At 44.3% G+C, this 22,500-nt stretch overlaps 1 protein-coding gene across 1 annotated transcript in view; it reads right to left on the reverse strand.

Annotated features, from left to right (window-relative positions):
- The window catches only part of LOC311118050 (protein kinase C zeta type-like), a gene marked incomplete at its 3' end in the record, with an annotated part of 64,787 nt that overhangs the window by 28,087 nt on the left and 14,200 nt on the right, over positions 1-22,500 (reverse strand). The window contains exons 3-8 of the mRNA XM_084192925.1: positions 13,896-14,027; positions 11,517-11,607; positions 10,110-10,162; positions 8,732-8,926; positions 4,393-4,490; positions 3,516-3,602 (exon numbers count right to left, since the gene is read on the reverse strand). Of these exons, the coding sequence (XP_084049051.1) occupies positions 3,516-3,602; positions 4,393-4,490; positions 8,732-8,926; positions 10,110-10,162; positions 11,517-11,607; positions 13,896-14,027 (656 nt within the window). The remainder of the gene's footprint in view (positions 1-3,515; positions 3,603-4,392; positions 4,491-8,731; positions 8,927-10,109; positions 10,163-11,516; positions 11,608-13,895; positions 14,028-22,500) is intronic.

Here is a 22,500-nt window from a genome sequence, read left to right on the forward strand (position 1 = left end):
TACATTGAATGAACTACAGGACAAAATACAAACCCTCCAACCCAAAAAGGCCTGTGGGGTTGATGGTATCCTCAATGAAATGATAAAATACACAGACCACAAATTCCAATTGGCTATAAAACTCTTTAACATCATCCTTAGCTCTGGCATATTCCCCAATATTTGGAACCAAGGACTGATCACCCCAATCCACAAAAGTGGAGACAAATTTGACCCCAATAACTAGCGTGGGATATGCGTCAACAGCAACCTTGGGAAAATCCTCTGCAGTATCATTAACAGCAGACTAGCTAATTTCCTCAGTGAAAACAATGTGCTGAGCAAATGTCAAATTGTTTTTTTTACCAAATTACCATACGACAGACCACGTATTCACCCTGCACACCCTAATTGACAAACAAACTAAACAAAGGCAAGGTCTTCTCATGCTTTGTTGATTTCAAAAAAAGTTTTGACTCAATTTGGCATGAGGGTCTGCTATACAAATTAATGGAAAGTGGGGTTGGGGGAAAAACATACAACATTATAAAATCCATGTACACAAACAACAAGTGTGTGGTTAAAATTGGCAAAAAACACACACATTTCTTTCCACAGGGCCGTGGGGTGAGACAGGGATGCAGTTTAAGCCCCACCCTCTTCAACATATAAATCAACGAATTGGCGAGGGCACTAGAATAGTCTGCAGCACCCGGCCTCACCCTACTAGAATCTGAAGTCAAATCTCTACTGTTTGCTGATGATCTGGTGCTTCTGTCACCAATTAAGCAGGGCCTACAGCAGCACCTAGATCTTCTGCACAGATTCTGTCAGACCTGGGCCGTGACAGTAAATCTCAGTAAGACAAAAATAATGGTGTTCCAAAAAAGGTCCAGTTGCCAGGAACACAAATACAAATTCCATCTAGACACTGTTGCCCTAGAGCACACAAAAAACTATACATTCCTCGGCCTAAACATCAGCGCCACAGGTAACTTCCACAAAGCTGTGAACGATCTGAGAGACAAGGCAAGAAGGGCCTTCTCTGCCATCAAAAGGAACATAAAATGTGACATACCAATTAGGATCTGGATAAAAATACTTGAATCAGTAATAGAACCCATTGCCCTTTATGGTTGTGAGGTCTGGGGTCCGCTCACCAACCAATAATTCACAAAATGGGACAAACACCAAATTGAGACTCTGCATGCAGAATTCTGCAAAAATATCCGCTACTTATCAAAATCCAGAAAAGAGCCGTTAAATTCTATAACCACTTAAAAGGAAGCGATTCCCAAATCTTCCATAACAAAGCCATCACCTACAGAGAGATAAACTTGGAGAAGAGTCCCCTAAGTAAGATGGTCCTGGGGCTCTGTTCACAAACACAAACAGACCCCATAGAGCCCCAGGACAACAACAACAACAACACAATTAGATACAACCAAATCATGAGAAAACAAAAAGAGAATTACTTGACACATTGGAAAGAATTAACAAAAAAACAGAGCAAACTAGAATGCTATTTGGCCCTAAACAGAGAGTTCACAGTGGCAGAATACCTGACCACTGTGACTGACCCAAACTTAAGGAAAGCTTTGACTATATACAGACTCAGTGAGCATAGCCTTGCTATTGAGAAAGACCGCCGTAGGCAGACCTGGCTCTCAAGAGAAGACAGGCTATATGCACACTGCCCACAAAATGAGGTGGAAACTGAGCTGCACTTCCTAACCTCCTGCCAAATGTGTGACCATATTAGAGACACATATTTCCCTCAGATAACACAGATCCACAAAGAATTTGAAAACAAACCCAATTTTGATAAACTCCCTTATCTACTGGGTGAAAAATCACAGTGTGCCATCACAGCAGCAATATTTGTGACCTTTTGACACAAGAAAAGGGCAACCAGTGAAGAACAAACACCATTGTAAATACAACCCATATTTATGTTTATTTATTTTCCCATTTGTACTTTAACTATTTGCACATTGTTACAACACTGTATATAGACATAATATGACATTTGAAATGTCTTTATTCTTTTGGAACTTCTGAGTGTAATGTTTACTATCTACTTCACTTGCTTTGGCAATGTTAACATATGTTTCCCATGCCAATAAAGCCCTTAAATTGAATTGAAATTGAATTGAAATTGAAAGAGAGAGGGCACATAGAGAGAGAGAGGGAGCGAGAGAGAGGGCACAGAGAGAGCGAGAGAGAGAGAGAGAGAGAGAGAGAGAAAGAGAGAGAAAGAGTGCACTGAGAGAGAGCAGCGCTTCACTGAGCAGTGTTGCGTGTTGGGTGTTGTGCATTCATCTTGTCAGCTCCACCATCACCACCTCCACCATCGTCCCCCTCAGGGGAACCCACCCAGGGACCTCTCAGAGCATGCCTCATGAATATGTACCATCATTATCGGTGATAACCATGCCGCTGTGCATGGACGGGGCTGGGGCCCACTGCATACAGATGGAGAGCCAGTGGGGGCCCTTGCCTCTCTAAAATATCCTGCCTTTGATCCAAGTTTATCACCAGCGTGCTCCGAGAAACTACATAGACAGGCACAATGAATTATGAGCGCTAATTATATTTTGCCAACGTAATGATCATTTTTTTCTTCAAAAGAGCACGTCAGGAGAATTTTGTTCGACTTGCCCTTCCACGGAAACGCTAACAGACTGTCAAACGGAGAGTAGCTTTATCCGGAAAAAAAAATAGGAACAAAACAGGAGATCCTAAGATATAGTAAAGTAAATCAAAGTGGTTTTGCAGCAGCCGCCCCAAAATAGTGCCAATCTACTAATCACAGGCTGTTTCTGTTCCAGGCCAGTTTCTCCCTGAACAGCACTCTCTGTACGAGAAAAAAACAAGCCCCACGTCAACTTAACCGAAATCCAATTATGAGGGCTGCCTGCTTGCGTGTCATCGTACAGCTTCAGCGATGCTATTTCAGGAAGTGTCTCGGCCTCTCCTTGTCCCTCACTTTGTTAAATTCCATGTGCAATAGAGAGAGAGAGAGAGAGAGAGAGAGAGAGAGAGAGAGAGAGAGAGAGAGAGAGAGAGAGAGAGAGAGAGAGAGAGAGGACGGTGGCGACGAACTGAGAGAGAGAGGACGGTGGCGACGAACTGAGAGATTGGGACTTGAGAATACGGCGATACCGCCAACTTCATCCACTTCACCGATGTGCCCATCATGTTGGGATGCTAATAGGGCCTATTCCTCCTCAAAACAAATGGACTCTGCACCGGTACCCCCTGTATATAGCCTCCCTACTGTTATTTTATTTTACTGCTGCTCTTTAATTATTAGCTTTTTTTTTACTTAAAAACTGCATTGTTGGTTAAGTGCTAAGTAACATTTCACTGTAATGTCTACACCTGTTGTATTCGGCGCATGTGGCAAATAAAATTTGATTTGATAAGTTTATAGCGGAAATGGCAGAGAGCCATGAGGGTTGATTGACGGGTTCTATCCGTATGCTGTTGAAGTACCGGAGGAACTGGAGGAGGATGTCTGTTTGTTTGTTTACCTCGCATGTTCTTCTGGTAGTTTCCGTTGCCGTTGCATATGAAACATCAGATCCCCTCCGTTGACGTACTCGATCACGAGAAATAACCTATAATCGGAATAACAGGGAAGGAGAAGACATTCGGAAACAAACAGCCTTGGGAGTATGGAGTTTGAAGGTCGAACGTAGCCTGTGGCCCTTGCACCAAGATTGCCATTTTCCCAAATAATAGTCAAGTATTGTCATTGTACAAGGGGAGGCTGCATGGAAATTGAATGCCAATTCAATTGAATTATAATTTATCTTGCTTAAGTTCTTTGTAACAATCAATGTCTTCGTGAAACTTGGTGAATTATTTACACAAAAGTAATTTTTGAGCTAAAAACCCCCAGTAAAAAAAGCCTGGGTAAAAATGACTGTCCCCAATGCCTCTTAACATTGTGCTTGGTTTTACTGGTCATGGTTCATGGTCTTCCGGTAAACACTCTCATGGCCTACCTCTAATTGACTACCACTGTACATTTCTTTAAGTTACAATGAGAAGTCTGACATTGAATGCGTCACTATTCACAGAAGCCACAGCTCCGTAGTTTCTTACTTCACACTGAAAATGAACAGAGGTCTAATGGTGAGCGATTAAGTTGCCTAGTTCCAAGGCCAGTGGGACGACTACAGAAATATGTATACATTTTACCTTTATTTAGCCACGGTATGTCATTCAGAACACATTCTCAATGTAAAAAAGCAACATGTTGGAATCTGGGCTCGTCCCAAATGGCACCCTATTTCCTACATAGTGCACTACTCTTGACCAAGGCCCATAGGGTTCTGGTCAAAAGTAGTGCACTAAATAGGGAATAGGGTGTCATTTGGGACATACACTCTGTCTGCCTCTTACCGGCTCTCTGTCTGAAAGCAGGAGTGAAGGCCCACTAAAAACGGATTGGTAGACGCCTGCTCAAACACATGCTTCTCTGTCTGCACCCAGTCGATGTCCTGTTGGGGAAACAGAGAGAATCAGCGAGAGAGGGGGAAACGGAGAGAATCAGTGAGAGAGGGAGAGAATCAGTGAGAGAGGGAGAGAGAGAGAGAGAGAGAGAGAGAGAGAGAGAGAGAGAGAGAGAGAGAGAGAGAGAGAGAGAGAGAGCGGGGGAGGGAGAGAGAGAGAGAGCGCGAGAGAAAGAAAGAGGGAGAGAGAGAGAGAGAGAAAGAAAGAGCGGGGGAGGGAGAGAGAGAGAGAGAGAGAGAGAGAGAGAGAGAGAGAGAGAGAGAGAGAGAGAGAGAGAGAGAGAGAGAGAGAGAGAGAAAGAAAGAAAGAGCGGGGGAGGGAGAGAGAGAGAGAGAGAGAGAGAGAGAGAGAGAGGAGAAAGAAAGAGGGAGAGAGAGAGAGAGAGAGAAAGAAAGAAAGAGCGGGGGAGGGAGAGAGAGAGAGAGAGAGTTGAGAAGACAACACATTAGCAACCATTGTTTGTATCCATACAGTAGCAGAATCATGTCATAGCAGACAGACTACCTGCTCTGCCTTTCATGTATCTGTGCTGTCAACTCAGTTCCCCAGAGGACATCACAACACAAAGCAGCCATTTTCTTAATTTCTCATTGCTCAGTACAATACATGTACAATAACATTATTTTCTCTAAGCCACTATATTCCACCCAATGGATTTCTGCCGTACTGGTATCAACCCTTTAGATTAGACTACCTTTAAATGAACAAGGAAAGACTGAGTAAATTGACTAGAAAATGTATCCAATTTAGGTTATGACGTAGATAGTAGTTACCCTACTGATGACTTAAACTGTCTACTTTCCAATGAATAAAATAGAAGGCATAAAACAGAAGAAATGGAACACAGACATACATGGAAAATATGGGATGAATAAGTATCTCAAAAATACACAGTTGAAGGAACGTTTCAGTGTGTACATGCTACGGCATTCATTTCAGGTCATTACTTGATAGTACAACTGGACTATAATCTAATGCTAAGGAATAAGGGAGAACTAAGGGGGCCAATCACAAATAGGACCACTAGTTAGAGAAAGAGGCACCTTATGTTTTCTCTTCCTCTGGCAAATGAAGAAGTAAAAAGAAGGACAGTATGTATGAACATCACACTAAAACATTCATGCATGTCAAATAAACAACGTCCAAATCACACAATTGCCACCTAGATGTAACAGGTAAAATGAGGAGCTCCACTCTAAGTTCCTCAAACAGCCCTTTAACCCAGGGGTTCTTCAATTTTTTCAGCCTGGGACACAAATGAGAAATTCAGTGTTTTCCTGGGACCCAAGCTCATGAACACATGTACCCTTTTGAGACCCATTAGCGAGATTTGGTTGGGGGACCCCCCACCCTGCGGGCAACATTTTTTAGAGCGTAGAGAAAAAAATCTGGTTTTAATGTTAATTTCCTGCAATTCTACACATTTTACCATGGGGCATGGATTTTTTTGGGGCCGTTTTGCAGCTAATTTCCTGCAATTCTACCAATTTTTGCAATGGGGTGGAGAGAAATCTTTGCAGTTTTAAAGCTAATTTTCAGCAATTCTACACATTTTGCCATGATTTATGTTAATATGATATCTGAGTGAGAGTGACTAACAAAATCAATGGGGTCCCCTGGAGGTCAGAGAGCAATTAATTGGCAAGCCCAGGCCAGTGCCAACAGACGGTAAGAAGATTACAGAGCTCTAGCTGTGATTGCACTGGGAAGTCACAGATGAAGACAGACATCTGTTGCTTTTCCAGGACGTGACCTTATACTTTCTCTTCTGAAAGTGTTTGGGTGGGTGGGTCTAGTGTTTGGGTGGGTGGGTCTCTCCACTATCTATCCATCTCTATGGCTTTATCCCTGTTGTTTACCAACTGTCAATCAACTCATAGAAATACACAAAGAACAAATACATAATTCACTACTTTAAAATGGAGCTAGCCTTCAGTGGTTCTGGCCTTGTTGTCACAGAAGCTATCAATGGCAATCGGCAGTGTGCCCTCTTTACATCTCTATGGATCAATGGCAAAGATTGGAGGCGCACCCTCTAGGTTCTATATCTATGATAGCAACCTGTCTGGCTTTGGCTGGGCGGCCATTTTGCTGCTTCTTTCTTAAAGCTGGGCCTTGGCTGCCTTGGCTGGTAGCCTTGGCTGCCCTGAAAGGGACAGAGCACCAAGCCGAGGGGCTGACTAGGCTGACCCCAGGCCAGGGACTGTCTAGGCTGAACCCAGGCCAGGGACTGACTCCCAGGGACTGACTAGGCTGACCCCAGGCCAGGGACTGTCTAGGCTGAACCCAGGCCAGGGACTGACTCCCAGGGACTGACTAAGCTGAACCAAGGCCAGGGACTGACTCCCAGGGACTGACTGGGCTGAACCAAGGCCAGGGACTGACTCCCAGGGACTGACTAGGCTGACCCCAGGCCAGGGACTGTCTAGGCTGAACCCAGGCCAGGGACTGACTCCCAGGGACTGACTAGGCTGAACCCAGGCCAGGTACTGTCTCCTAAAATACCCTCCCATTCCTCATCAGGCCCAAAACATGGCCAGCAGTGACCCCTTTAAACCCTTTCCTGCAGTCAAATGACCAAATCGCCCTCTAGTGGCATCATGGGTAGAATGTTATTAATATTTTTCATAATAAACATCCTTTAAAAAAAACAGCCGAAAATCTGGTGTTTTTATGTCAAACGGTTTTGTTATATTTCAGTCTTCTGTGATGTATATAAAGTGTAATATTGGGATGCAAACTCAAAACGTAATACATTTCAACTCTATATCTGACATGGTACAGGTGTCTTCTTTTTTAAAGACCATAACCATGTGTGTGAGGTGTATACTTTTGTTTCAAAGTAGATTTGTTTTTAACTACCAAGAAACACACTGTGTGACCCTGATTTAGCCCACTGCAGTAAAAGGTTTTAATATGTAAACACACCCATCCGTCCGTCTGTCTGTCTGTCTGTCTCTGACGTCTGTCTGACATCTGGGCCAGGCTTTGTTTGGCTAAGCCTGGCACTGTGCTGTTATCTACACCTGTTGTTTACGAAGCATATGACAAATAAAATGTAACCACATATTGTATATGCATTCATAAATATATAGAATCGTTACGGTGTGATCCCCACTAAAAACATTGGGAGAGATCTATAATTAGAGATATATAAAGAGAGATCGATAATGAGAGATATATAAAGAGAGATCGATAATGAGAGATCTATAAAATCACTGAACGGGCCGTACGGTGTAAGATAACACAGACATAATTCCATGAAAAGGGCAAACAAAGCAGCCACCCCGCCACTGCTTTTGGTAAACGGTTGAGGGATGGGGCAGGAGAAATGTAACCACTTTATGTACCAATCCTGTATTGCCCCTTTAACAGCATGTTGAGTGTTGACTGGTCCCGTGTGGCTCAGTTGGTAGAGCATGGCGCTTGCTAAGCCAGGGTTGTGGGTTCGATTCTCACAGGGGCCCAGTACGAAAATGTATGTACTCACTACTATAAGTTGCTCTGGATAAGAGCGTCTACTAAATGCCTAACATGTAAAATGCTTTAGAAGGAATGGTCTTCTCCACAAGAATAATTGGTTGAAGTGTTGTCTGTCTCTGAGTTATACATTGAAACTTGAAGAGCTCAAATATTTACGAGCCAAGAGAGGCTTCTCTCTCTATGATTAGAGGATAATCAAATCACAAACACCTGTCCTCGCCCTCTGTAGTAGTTCGGTCAGATGTGTGCTAGGCATAATAGTAACGCCATAGCTCCACCTAGAGGTGGAAACTAAAATATCGCTCAATAATTCTTCAAACTCATCAACCTCCGTTTTTTATTTAATCTTCCCTCTACACTCCTTACGTATTTCCTCAGTTCTTCTCCCTGTCTTTATATCCATTTGACTCCTAATTTTCCTCGTTAAGGCCAATTTACTTTACAATAACTTTCTGTCTTCCTCATCCCTCCATCACACCTCCTCATGTTTTTTCCAGTTCTCTTTTCTCTTGTTTTTCTCATTTAATCTCCCGCTTCCATGGACCCTCCCTCTACTCCAGATCCTCTCCTCTTTTTACCTCTCTCTTTCTCTCTCCTCCTCCCCCTTCCTCTCTCTCCTCCTCCCCCTTCCCTCTCTCTCCTCCTCCCCCTTCCCTCTCTCTCCTCCTCCCCCTCCCTCTCTCTCCTCCTCCCCCCTCCCTCTCTCTCCTCCTCCCCCTTCCCTCCCTCCCTCCCTCCCTCTCACCTCGTCGTCATGAACCAGTTCCTTCTTGACCACCTTCATGGCGTATATCTGTTCATTCTTCTTGAGTCGCACCAGCAGCACCTTGGCGTAGCTGCCGCGGCCGATCACCCGGATCAGGTCGAAGTCCCCCAGGCCCAGCGTCATCTCCTGGGAGATCTTGATGCCGTCGATCCCGTCCACCACCGCTTTGATGTCCTGTAAGGGGGGTTTGGATGGGAAATAAATGTTATAAAAGAGCCAGATACCAGCACACTGTTGAATGCCCCTGTTGTTTATTAAAAGTGCAACGTTTTCGATCCGAAGGTTTTCGCCAGGCTTGCAGGAAAACCTTATGGTTATAGACATAGAGCTGGAATCATGGACATGTAAATACAATACTAACATATTATAAAAACATCTTATATTATAAGGTGTTGAAAAGATACGAATATAAGAACCTGTGTGACATTTTTGTGTGAGAAAATCCAATAAAATGTACTGAACAAAAATATAAACGCAACATGCAATGATTTCAACGACTTTACTGAGTTACAGTTCATATAAGGAAATCAGTCAATTTAAATAAATTCATTAGGCCCTAATCTATGGATTTCACAAGACTGGGCACAGGCCCACCCACTGGGGAGCCAGGCCCAGCCAATCAGAATGAGTTTCTCCCCACAAAGGGCTTTATTACAGACAGAAATACTCCTCAGTTTCATCAGCTGTCCGGGTGGCTGGTCTCAGACGCTCCCGCAGGTGAAGAAGCCGGATGTGGAGGTCCTGGGCTGGTGTGGTTACATGTGGTCTGCGGTTGTGAGGCCGGTTGGACGTACTGCCAAATTCTCTAAAACGACGTTGGAGGCGGCTTATGGTAGAGAAATGTACATTCAATTCTCTGGCAACAACTCTGGAGGACATTCCTGCAGTCAGCATGCCAATTGCACTCTGTGGCATTGTGTTGTGTGACAAAACTGCACATTTTAGAGTGGCCTTTTATTGTCCCCAGCATAAGGTGCACCTGTGTAATGATCATGCTGATTAATCAGCAAGTTAATATGCCACACCGGTCAGGTGGATAGATTATCTTGGCAAAGGAGAAATACTCACTAACAGGGATGTAAACTAACTTGTGCCCAACATTTCAGATAAATTATATTTTTGTGCGTATGGAACATTTCTGGGATCTTTTATTTCAGCTAATGAAACTTGGGACCAACACTTTACATGTTGCGTTTATATTTTTCTTAAGTGTAGTATGGGCTGCCTGTTCTGTGTTCTGTGTTCTACAAACAGAATATAATATTTGACATTCTAGAATACCAGAACACTCCATATGTCCATATCATAATAGAATGCATGACTGACTGATTGACTTTGTGTGTCTGAATAAACTCACCTTTGAGTCCTTTTCCACTTTGTCCACTTGGCGACTGTGTGGTAGGAAAGTTACTGAAGAGAGAAACAACTTGTTACCTGAGTTGTGATGGAAGGTTCTATGCAGTGAGGACTGGGCATTAAAAACCTAAGGATCTTTTGTCTAAAGCCATCTCCATTTAATAATATACAGTATAATATGCTATTTAGCAGATGTTTTTATCCAAAGCCACTTACAGTCATGCGTGCATACATTTTACGTATGGGTGGTCCCGGGAATCAAACCGACTATCCTGGAGTTGCAAGCGCCATGCTCTACCAACTGATCTACAGAGGACCAACCAGGCTACTCCTCAAGAATCCATGGCTCCATCTCAATTCATCTTTCCGTGATTCCTTGCATCCTTTCTCCTCGCCTCCTCAACCATATTGGAAGGAAAAGGTTGAAAATTATTTTGAGGAGGAGACAAGGAGAGAGGATACAAGGAATCGAGGAAAGATTCATTGAGAAAGAGTCCATGGGAGAATCTCAATTGCATTTCCTTGATTTCTTGAGTCCTCTCTCCTCGCCTCCTTCTCAAAACCCATTGGATGAGAAGATCAGAGGGAAGGGACCTCTGACCTCATCCAATGGGTTTTAAGAAGTAGGCGGGAGAGAGGGCGCGGGGAATCAAGGAAATGCAATTGAGATTCTCCCATAATCAAGGGAGCATTGTGGGACATGTAGTTCACCCTTGTGGCCAGCAGAGGGCACCATGATCTGCAGAGTGAGCTGCCTCTGCCCAAGTAGGTTAGCCTACTGGTCACTGGTGTCACTGGTGAGTAGTGTTACTATACTATACTGGACTATACTGTACTATCAATATACTGTACTGGACTATACTGTAGTGGACTGTACAGTACTAGACTATACTGGACTGGACAGAACCAGTGCACAAAGAGAGGTGAAGGCCCTGTGCACAGCAGTGCATCTGGTTCAAGGTGCTGATTCTGGCAGAAAAACCACACACTTGGAAAGACAATGGCCGACTTCAATTCATATTTGTAAAATTGCGCTGTGCAGAATAGTGCATTGAAAGTAAACGTTCGGACCAGTCTGTAAACAACATGCTGATTCAAACATGAGTTCTTTTCTTTGTTTCTTTTTTTACAAACCTGGAAATCTAGTTATCGGTTTTGATTGAATAGTGTCTTTAAAGCCTTTGAAATGAGTATTCACAAAGTGTTTTCGGGGCAGGAGTGCTGATCTAGGATCAGTTTTACGTTTTCATAATGAATGAGAAAGATCAGCACCCCTCCCCCATACTATGCTTTTTGCATACAGGCCCAGACTCAAACCCAGTGCACTGAGACCAAGACTGAGACGGCAAGAATCCTACTTCTCACGTTATGTCTATATTGAAAGAAACAATATTTGATAGGAACTGACTTCCATCTGTATCCTCTGTGTCTTCAGGGGGGAGGTCCACCTCTTCACTCTTCTCATCTAAAGGGGGCTCCTGTGATGGCATGACTGGATCCTGCCAAGAGAAGACAGGCAAATAGCCGCAACATGGTTTTGAGGCTGCCAAAGAGTATCAAACAAATCATGACTAGGTCCTTGGAGACACTGGGAAGAAGAGGCTTCCGTTTTAAAGAGGTTCTACGTTGATAGACATCTTAGGCACATGGAGGTATCTTTTCAACAAAATAAAAGACCACAAAAGTTGAGAAGTCTGCATATTTCTCGCGACAAAGCACTTATATACATAATTTTAATGCGGTTCTAACCATGAGGCATTGTCTTTTCAAAGGGGATCAAAGTGTTTGTTGATAGAGCATCGTCAGATTACATTAAAGAAAACAGCCTATTATTACATCTGACTATTGAACTGGGTTTTCGGCACCAGGTTTGCTGTAGTCTAGCCCTGGATTCCAGGCCTCGCTCACGTTGTTCTGATTGGCTGTCACTAGACGTAGATTTTTCAAAAACAACCACCCCTTCCATACCTCTTCAGAAGCGCAAATTATGCAGAGTAAGTTAATTTACAGTGCTAGCATTGCTAGCATACGCTATTATTTAAAATTGATATTTAGGATTTAATTTGTTATTTTGTATATAATTTGGCTGAAATGACACTACCCTAAGTGGGCACCAGTGAAAATTATTGGCTTTCGGTTTCGATTCTCCGCCTCTGTTTGAACGTGCCTATTGTAGGGCTAACGGCTTAGATACCCATCTTTACATTTACATGTTAGTCATTTAGCAGACGCTCTTATCCAGAGCGATTTACAGTTAGTGCATTTATCTTAAGATAGGGGGGAGGGGGCAGTTCCTCGATCGTAGGCAAGTACCATGGTCTTGTAGTGGATGAGAGCTTCGTGGAGTGTGCGGAGAAGTGGGGTGACTTGGGAGAACTTGGGAAGGCTGAGTTCTGGATAAGTTGCAGGGGTTTGATGGCACAAGTGGGGAGCCCAGCCAACAGCGAGTTGCAGTAGTCCAGATGGGCGATGACAAGTGCCTGGACTAGGCCCTGCGCTGCTTCCTGTGTGAGGTAGGGCCGTACTCTACGGATGTTGTAGAGCATGAACCTGCAGGAGCGAGTTACTGCTTTGATGTTTGCAGAGAATGACAGCATGTTGTCCAGAGTCACGCCAAGGTTCTTTGCACTCTGGGAGGGGGGACACGTGGAGTTGTCAACCGTGATGGAGAGGTCTTTGAGCGGGCAGGCATTCCACGGGAGGAAGAGCAGCTCCGTCTTGTCGAGGTTGAGCTTGAGGTGGTGGGCCGACATCCAAGCTGAGATATCTGCCGGGCACGCAGAGATGCGTGTCGCCGCCTGGGTGTCAGAAGGGGGGGAAGGAGAAAAGCAGTTGAGTGTCATCCACATAGCAATGACAGGAGAGACCATGTAAGGATATGACGAAGCTGAATGACTTGGTGTATAGAGAGAAGAGGAGAGGGCCTAGAACCAAGCCCTGGGGGACACCAGTCATAAGAGTATGTGGTGCAGACACAGAACCCTCCACCTTCTTTTAGCTTGTCCCTGACAAGAACGTCCACAGGCTTTCATATTGAGGCTAGCTCTAATCGTAATGCCAAATGGGCTGATTGCAAGGACCCCTTAGCTTCTTTCTGTTTGTTAGCAGTCTGTAACTAGAGATCAACCACGTGATGTTTCAGTATACACTACAGTATGTGTGTGTCTCAAATGACACCATATTGCCTATGGGCCCTGGTCAAAAGTAGTGCACTACATAGGGAAAAGGGTGCCATTTGAGACGTAGTGGGTTTGAAACTTGCCCGTGGCATGTTGGCTGGAGTACATTGCGAACTGTTTCTCATGAAATGACAGACCAGTATTTTGCTCTGTTGGCTACGGTAGTTGGCTTTTTGAGTTATATACAGTATGTGTTGTGCAGAAGGTTGCTAGTTCGATCCCCGCTCGGGGCAGAACAGCATTCATTATGTTACAAATACACATTAGAACATCAATAGTAATGTTTAATTTAGACTTGTGAATAATTTAATTGATCACCTTGATCTTTTACTCTAAACAAGTTGAATTGTTCAAATGCAAAAAAAATTTGCAACCTAAAGCAGTTAAATATTACTCATTCGCCCTCCCAAATCATTCATTCAGACATTCACTTAAGTTTATGAAGTATCTATGAAGCGCTTATGAAGACTCTAAATGCTCTAAAAAGCCTTTTGCACTGCAGTATGTGAAGTGTCCATGTAATACGTTCTTCCGATGCTTTGACATGACGGATTGGCCAGAGTACTCAGCACAGAACTAGAATGAGATTCTATTTCTATGGTACTCACCATATGCCTTTGGCAGGTCAGAGGAACGAGTTTGTGACAGCGCTTATGGACCAGCAGTTTGCAGTTGATACACTTGTAGCCCTGCGTCCCCAGCCCCCATATCCTTTCACTGCAGTGGCCACAGTACGCTTTCTGTTGGGGACAGACAGACAGACAGACAGACAGACAGACAGACAGACAGACAGACAGACAGACAGACAGACAGACAGACAGACAGACAGACAGACAGACAGACAGACATGGATTGTTACACTATCAGTCTGAGCTCATGACAATGGGGTGATACTATCGCAGTCATTGATCGAGAATCAATGGAGGCGAGGCAGACACACATGAAGAAGGTGATAGTGATGGAGGCAGGGTGGAGTTAAGCCTAGGCGGCATCTTACATCAACTGGGAGCATGCTTGTTTGTAGTCTTCCCTTTAACTAACAGTCACAGCAACTCATCTATATTTTTCGTAGCTGTCTATTTACCACCACAAACCGATGCTGGCACTAAGACTGCACTCAATGAGCTGTATAGGGCCATAGAGGCCGGTGACTTTAATGCAGGGAAACTCAAATACGTCTTACCTCATTTCTACCAGCATGTCACTAACTAGAGGTGAAAAAACTCAGGAAGTACCAGTGACACGCTCAATACGAAAGTGGTCTGATGAACAATACGAAAGTGGTCTGATGAAGTGGATGGTAAGCTACTGGACTGTTTCACTAGCACAGACTGGAATATGTTCTGGGACTCATCCGATGGCATTTACCACATCAGTCACCGGCTTCATTAATAAGTGCATCGATGACGTCCTCCCCACAGTGACTGTATGTACATATTCCAACCAGAAGCCATAGATTACAGGCAACATCCCCACTGAGCTAAAGGCTAGAGCTGCCGCTTTCAAGAAGCAGGACACTAATCCGGACGCTTCTAAGAATTCCCGCTATGCCCTCCGACGAACCATCAAACAGGCAAAGCGACAATACAGATCGAATCCTACTACTTCGGCTCTGACGCTCGTCAGATGTGGCAGAGCTCGCAAACTATCACGGATTACAAAGGGTAATCCAGCCGCGAGCTACCCAGTGACGTGAGCCTACTAGACGAGCTAAATGCCTTCTATGCTTGCTTTGAGGCAAGCAACACTGAACCATGCGTGAGAGCACCAGCTGTTCCGCACGACTGTTAACATTCACAAGGCCGCAGGGCCAGACGGATTACCAGGACGCGTACTCAGAGCATGCGCTGACCAGCTGGCAAGTGTCTTCACTTACATTTTCAACCTCTCCCTGACCTAATCTGTAATACCTACATGTTTCAAGCAGACCACCATAGTCCCTGTGCCCAAGAACGCCAAGGTAACCTGTCTAAATGACTATCACCCCATAGCACTCACATCTGTAGACATGAAATGCTTTGAAAGGCTGGTCATGACTCACATCAACAACATAATCCCATTTCTATTTGCATACCGCCTCAACACCGCCCTTTCCCTCTTGTACAAAAGGAACAACAAAGTGAGAATGCTGTTCATTGACTACATCTCAGCGTTCAACACCATATTGCCCTCCAAGCTTATCACTTAGCTAAGGACAATGGGACTGAACACCTCCCTCTGAAACTGGATCCTGGACTTCCTGACGGGACGCCCCCCAGATGGTGAGGGTAGGCAACAACACATCCGCCACGTCACATTTTCATGCCTATCCAGACAAAGGACCGAACTCCCCTGGCAGTGAACCTCGCAGCCCGCGCTTACAATATTACAGTATATATGAAATGGGAGACTCTAGGGATTGCAGCAAACACAGTAGTCTCATCTCACTGTTGATGTTCTCAGATGGATTTAGAGTTCTCAACAGGAAAAAATACAAAATCATTCTGTAGAATTTAAACAAGACCACTTTCTCCTGGTCACAGAGGGACGAAATTACCTCCTACTTAAAGCTGAAGCTGTACCGAGCCAGCAGGCTTTTGAATGGCGTCTTTTAAATTTGCACTACTCATCTCATATGTATATACTGTATTCTATTCTATAATATTATCTCATATGTACAGTGAGGGAAAAAAGTATTGGCCAAGACCAAAGAGCTCTCCAAGGATGTCAGGGACAAGATTGTAGAACTACACACGGCTGGAATGGGCTACAAGACCATTGCCAAGCAGCTTGGTGAGAAGGTGACAACAGTTGGTGCGATTATTCGCAAATGGAAGAAACACAAAAGACCTGTCAATCTCCCTCGGCCTGGGGCTCCATGCAAGACCTCACCTCGTGGAGTTGCAATGATCATGAGAACGGTGAGGAATCAGCCCAGAACTACACGGAAGGATCTTGTTAATGATCTCAAGGCAGCTGGGACCATAGTCACCAAGAAAACAATTGGTAACACACTACGCCGTGAAGGACTGAAATCCTGCAGCGCCCTCAAGGTCCCCCTGCTCAAGAAAGCACATATACAGGGCCGTCTGAAGTTTGCCAATGAACATCTGAATGATTCAGAGGAGAACTGGGTGAAAGTGTTGTGGTCAGATGAGACCAAAATGGAGCTCTTTGGCATCAACTCAACTCGCCGTGTTTGGAGGAGGAGGAATGCTGCCTATGACCCCAAGAACACCATCCCCACCGTCAAACATGGAGGTGGAAACATTATGCTTTGGGGGTGTTTTTCTGCTAAGGGGACAGGACAACTTCACCGCATCAAAGGGACGATGGACGGGGCCATGTACCGTCAAATCTTGGGTGAGAACCTCCTTCCCTCAGCCAGGGCATTAAAAATGACCCAAAACACACGGCCAAGGCAACAAAGGAGTGGGTCAAGAAGAAGCACATTAAGGTCCTGGAGTGGCCTAGCCAGTCTCCAGACCTTAATCCCATAGCAAATCTGTGGAGGGTGCTGAAGGTTCAAGTTGCTAAACGTCAGCCTTGAAACCTTAATGACTTGGAGAAGATCTGCAAAGAGGAGTGGAACAAAATCCCTCCTGAGATGTGTGCAAACCTGGTGGCCAACTACAAGAAACGTCTGACCTCTGTGATTGCCAACAAGGGTTTTGCCACCAAGTACTAAGTCATGTTTTGCAGAGGGGTCAAATACTTATGCAAATCTATTCATAACATTTTTGACATGCGTTTTTTTAGATTTTTTTGTTGTTATTCTGTCTCTCACTGTTCAAATAAACCTACCATTAAAATTATAGACTGATCATGTCTTTGTCAGTGGGCAAACGTACAAAATCAGCAGGGGATCAAATACTTTTTTCCCTCACTGTATATACTGCATTCTATTCTATAATATTATTCTGTATCTTAGTCCATGCCACTGTCATTGCTTGTCCATATATGTATATATTCTTAAATTCCATTACTTACCAGATTTGTGTGTATAGGGTATATGTTGTGAAATTGTTAGATATTACTTGTTAGATATTACTGCACTGTCGGAGCTAGAAGCGCAAGCATTTCGCTACACCCGCAATAACATCTGCTAAACACGTGTATGTGACCAATCAAATTTGATTTGATTTGTGTGTCGCTGGGCAGAAAATGCACCATCATCAGTTTTATCAAAATGGTGCCAATTTTGTACTGTCACTAAGTATGATCATATGTATTTACAGTTAGGTTAAATATTATAGTAAGTTGTTTATAATTTGATTTTTACTATATTATACATATTAGTATTGTGTACTTGAGCTTGTGTGCTCAAAAGTGACTACACCTCAGCAACTATTTTTACCAGAAAGATTAGATTTTAATCTTTCTGGCAGTATAATCATTACTAGGTATTATACTGAACAAAAATATAAACGCACCATGCAACAATTTAATATTTTTTGCTGAGTTACAGTTCATATAAGTAAAATCAGTCAATTTAAATAAATTCATTAGGCGCTAATCTATGGATTTCACATGACGGGGGCAGCGGCGCAGCCATGGGTGGGCCTGGGAAGGCTTGGGAGCCCACTTGGGAGCCAGGTCCAGCCAATCAGAATGAGTTTTTCCCCACAAAAGGGCTTTATTACAGACAGAAAAACTCCTCAGATGTGGAGGTCCTGGGCTGGAGTGGTTACATGTGGTCTGCGGTTGTAAGGCCGGTTGGACGGACTACCAAATTCTCTAAAACGACGTTGGAGGCGGCTTATTGTAGAGAAATTAACATTCAATTCTCTGGCAACAGCTCTAGTGGACATTCCTGCAGTCAGCATGCCAATTGCACGCTCCCTCAAAACTTGAGACATCTGCACATTTTAGAGTGGCCTTTTATTGTTCACAGCATAAGTCAAAAGCACTGTTGCTATGGAGACTCCGTGGAGACGCACTTCAAAGATTAGCTATCACTACCCCACCGCTCCCAAGCCCAAACTGACAGAGAGAGAGAGAGAGAGACAGAGAGACCGATCGAGAGGTAGTGAGAGAGAGACCGATAAAGAGAGCGAAGCAGAGAGAGGTAGAGAGAGAGAGCGACACACAGAGAGCGAGAGAGAGAGAGAGAGAGAGAGAGAGAGAGAGAGAGAGAGAGATGGAAAGACAGAGAGACCGAAAGAGAGAGAGATAGGCAGAGCGGGAGAGAGAGAGGTTGGGGCGAGTCATAAATAAATCAAGCCATCCACTTATTTGTCCCAAAAACATTTTTCCCTCTCTGCTCAGCGCAGACTGTGGGCGAGTAATTAAGGCGCCTGTTCTGAGGTGAGAAACTTTGAAGACAGACATTCGGCACTCCCCATCAAGACTTTGGGGAGAGCATTTCCATAGCAGACGAGAAACGAGGATTCATAACATATGCCCCTTGTTCTTTAAAAGAGCCACAACATCTTCAGATGTTCTAAAGAACCCTAACAAAGCTACAGCTAGCTGTGTTCCATGTTCTAAAGAACACTAACAAAGCTACAGCTAGCTGTGTTCCATGTTCTAAAGACACTAACAAAGCTACAGCTAGCTGTGTTCCATGTTCTAAAGAACACTAACAAAGCTACAGCTTGCTGTGTTCCATGTTCTAAAGACACTAACAAAGCTACAGCTAGCTGTGTTCCATGTTCTAAAGACACTAACAAAGCTACAGCTAGCTGTGTTCCATGTTCTAAAGAACACTAACAAAGCTACAGCTAGCTGTGTTCCATGTTCTAAAGACACTAACAAAGCTACAGCTAGCTGTGTTCCATGTTCTAAAGACACTAACAAAGCTACAGCTAGCTGTGTTCCATGTTCTAAAGACACTAACAAAGCTACAGCAAGACACTAACAAAGCTACAGCTAGCTGTGTTCCATGTTCTAAAGACACTAACAAAGCTACAGCTAGCTGTGTTCCATGTTCTAAAGACACTAACAAAGCTACAGCTAGCTGTGTTCCATGTTCTAAAGACACTAACAAAGCTACAGCTAGCTGTGTTCCATGTTCTAAAGAACACTAACAAAGCTACAGCTAGCTGTGTTCCATGTTCTAAAGACACTAACAAAGCTACAGCTAGCTGTGTTCCATGTTCTAAAGAACACTAACAAAGCTACAGCTAGCTGTGTTCCATGTTCTAAAGACACTAACAAAGCTACAGCTAGCTGTGTTCCATGTTCTAAAGACACTAACAAAGCTACAGCTAGCTGTGTTCCATGTTCTAAAGAACACTAACAAAGCTACAGATAGCTGTGTTCCATGTTCTAAAGACACTAACAAAGCTACAGCTAGCTGTGTTCCATGTTCTAAAGACACTAACAAAGCTACAGCTAGCTGTGTTCCATGTTCTAAAGACACTAACAAAGCTACAGCTAGCTGTGTTCCATGTTCTAAAGACACTAACAAAGCTACAGCTAGCTGTGTTCCATGTTCTAAAGACACTAACAAAGCTACAGCTAGCTGTGTTCCATGTTCTAAAGACACTAACAAAGCTACAGCTAGCTGTGTTCCATGTTCTAAAGAACACTAACAAAGCTACAGCTAGCTGTGTTCCATGTTCTAAAGACACTAACAAAGCTACAGCTAGCTGTGTTCCATGTTCTAAAGACACTAACAAAGCTACAGCTAGCTGTGTTCCATGTTCTAAAGACACTAACAAAGCTACAGCTAGCTGTGTTCCATGTTCTAAAGACACTAACAAAGCTACAGCTAGCTGTGTTCCATGTTCTAAAGACACTAACAAAGCTACAGCTAGATGAGGAAAGAGGAGATACTGAGGGACTGAAAACTCGAGATGTAAGGTCTACAAGACAAAACATTTGTTGGTCTCGACTAGAAACGTGCTTAATTTGGATGTGTTTGTGATTTACCGCAATTTAAGAGTCACTTAAAGCACTTACGGTTGCGTATCGAGGGAATCAGTGAGCAAATTAATGCCTAAAAGCCTCTGAGTTTAAATCATCCTCTCCACACAGTTCAGGACTTGGCCTATACCAGTGAAACATATACCCAAAGTGTACACTACTAGTCTCTTCCCTCTTCCTCCCTGATGGGACAGTAAATTATCTGCCTGTATCTATCGAGGGCCCCCGAAAAGGTCCCTGGTAGAGTCCCAAATGGCACCCTATTCCTTTTGTAGTGCACTATGTAGGGAATAGGGTGCCATTTAGGATGCATCGCCTGTTTGAGCCAGCTCACTGTCAGCTCCAAAATGGCTAATAGACTTCTTCCCACTGGCTGGCCTTGGCTGGGCCCCATAAAATGCTGCTAAGCGCTAGGACAGTGCTAGGGAAGCAATGTGGAACGAGCCCTATTTAAAGTGCATTAGCTCGGCATGCGGTTGGCCCTGAGTCAGAGGTGAAATCAACCTCTGAGACGTCCTTGACTGGCCGCCACAGCGACAGACATTCCCCACAACTCTGTTGGATAACAGACGTTATATATTGTTATTCCAGCTTGGGGTTTTTACATGGCATATTCAGTTGCAGGTGAACAGGAATGTTTTATTCATGTTCACACAAAAAGGTTTCTAACAATGCAACAAAAATGTATGTTTTGTTGTGACATGCACACTCTTCGATTAATTAACATGACGGTTAAATACATCTACTTTGTGCAATTGAACACAGCAATGGAACAACTAAACAGCCCTTCTGTAAGTCAACCAAACACCAAAACTAAGAACAATTTAGTCATGCATTTTAGAGGACAACCCCCCTCTCTCCCTCTCTCCCCCCCCCTCTCTCTCTCTCTCTCCCTCTCAGTGTCTGCTTCAGTCTCAGTGGAGAGCTGTGAACTGACATGACTCTGCTTTGTTAGGGTCCTATTTGCAGGGTGCTAATGGAGCAACAATCTAGACAGTAGCTCCAGTCAGTCATCCCCCTAATGGAGAAACAATCTAGACAGTAGCTCCAGTCAGTCATCTCCCTAATGGAGCAACAATCTAGACAGTAGCTCCAGTCAGTCATCCCCCTAATGGAGCAACAATCTAGACAGTAGCTCCAGTCAGTCATCTCCCTAATGGAGCAACAATCTAGACAGTAGCTCCAGTCAGTCATCTCCCTAATGGAGCAACAATCTAGACAGTAGCTCCAGTCAGTCATCTCCCTAATGGAGCAACAATCTAGACAGTAGCTCCAGTCAGTCATCCCCCTAATGGAGCAACAATCTAGACAGTAGCTCCAGTCAGTCATCCCCCTAATGGAGCAACAATCTAGACAGTAGCTCCAGTCAGTCATCCCCCTAATGGAGCAACAATCTAGACAGTAGCTCCAGTCAGTCATCTCCCTAATGGAGCAACAATCTAGACAGTAGCTCCAGTCAGTCATCCCCCTAATGGAGCAACAATCTAGACAGTAGCTCTAGTCAGTCATCCCCCTAATGGAGCAACAATCTAGACAGTAGCTCCAGTCAGTCATCCCCCTAATGGAGCAACAATCTAGACAGTAGCTCCAGTCAGTCATCCCCCTAATGGAGCAACAATCTAGACAGTAGCTCCAGTCAGTCATCCCCCTAATGGAGCAACAATCTAGACAGTAGCTCCAGTCAGTCATCCCCCTAATGGAGCAACAATCTAGACAGTAGCTCCAGTCAGTCATCCCCCTAATGGAGCAACAATCTAGACAGTAGCTCCAGTCAGTCATCCCCCTAATGGAGCACTAGCTCGTAGCTGCGAACACTAATGGCAGGAATACGACATTCTGATACATCATGTGCATCAGAGGTACTAAAGGACCCCATTATGTCAAATGGGAGGCATTCACAAAGCATCTTTCTCCTCAACAACAGAGGGAAGAGATGGAGAGAGAGCGGGAAGGAGAGGGATGGAGAGAGAGAGTGATGAGAGAGGGAGGGGTGGAGAGGGATGGAGAGAGAGGAGAAACCTGACCTACTTCTGCTAAATGACCTGTTTATACTGTATAGGGGATGGAGATAAAAAGAGAGATGGAGAGAGAGAGAGAGAGAGAAGGGAGAGAGAGAGAGAGAGAGAGAGAGAGAGAGGGGGGGGGATGGTGTGAGGGATGGAGAGAGAGAAGGAGGGATGGTGTGAGGGATGGAGAGAGAGAGAGAAGGAGGGATGGTGTGAGGGATGGAGAGAGAGAGAGAGAGAGGGATGGTGTGAGGGATGGAGAAAGAGAAGGAGGGATGGTGTGAGGAATGGAGAGAGAGAGAGGGATGTGTGAGGGATGGAGAGAGAGGGAGGGATGGTGTGAGGGATGGAGAGAGAA

This window comes from Coregonus lavaretus, assembly GCF_964263955.1.
Source record: "Coregonus lavaretus genome assembly, contig: HAP1_SCAFFOLD_3004, whole genome shotgun sequence".
NCBI lineage: Eukaryota > Metazoa > Chordata > Actinopteri > Salmoniformes > Salmonidae > Coregonus > Coregonus lavaretus.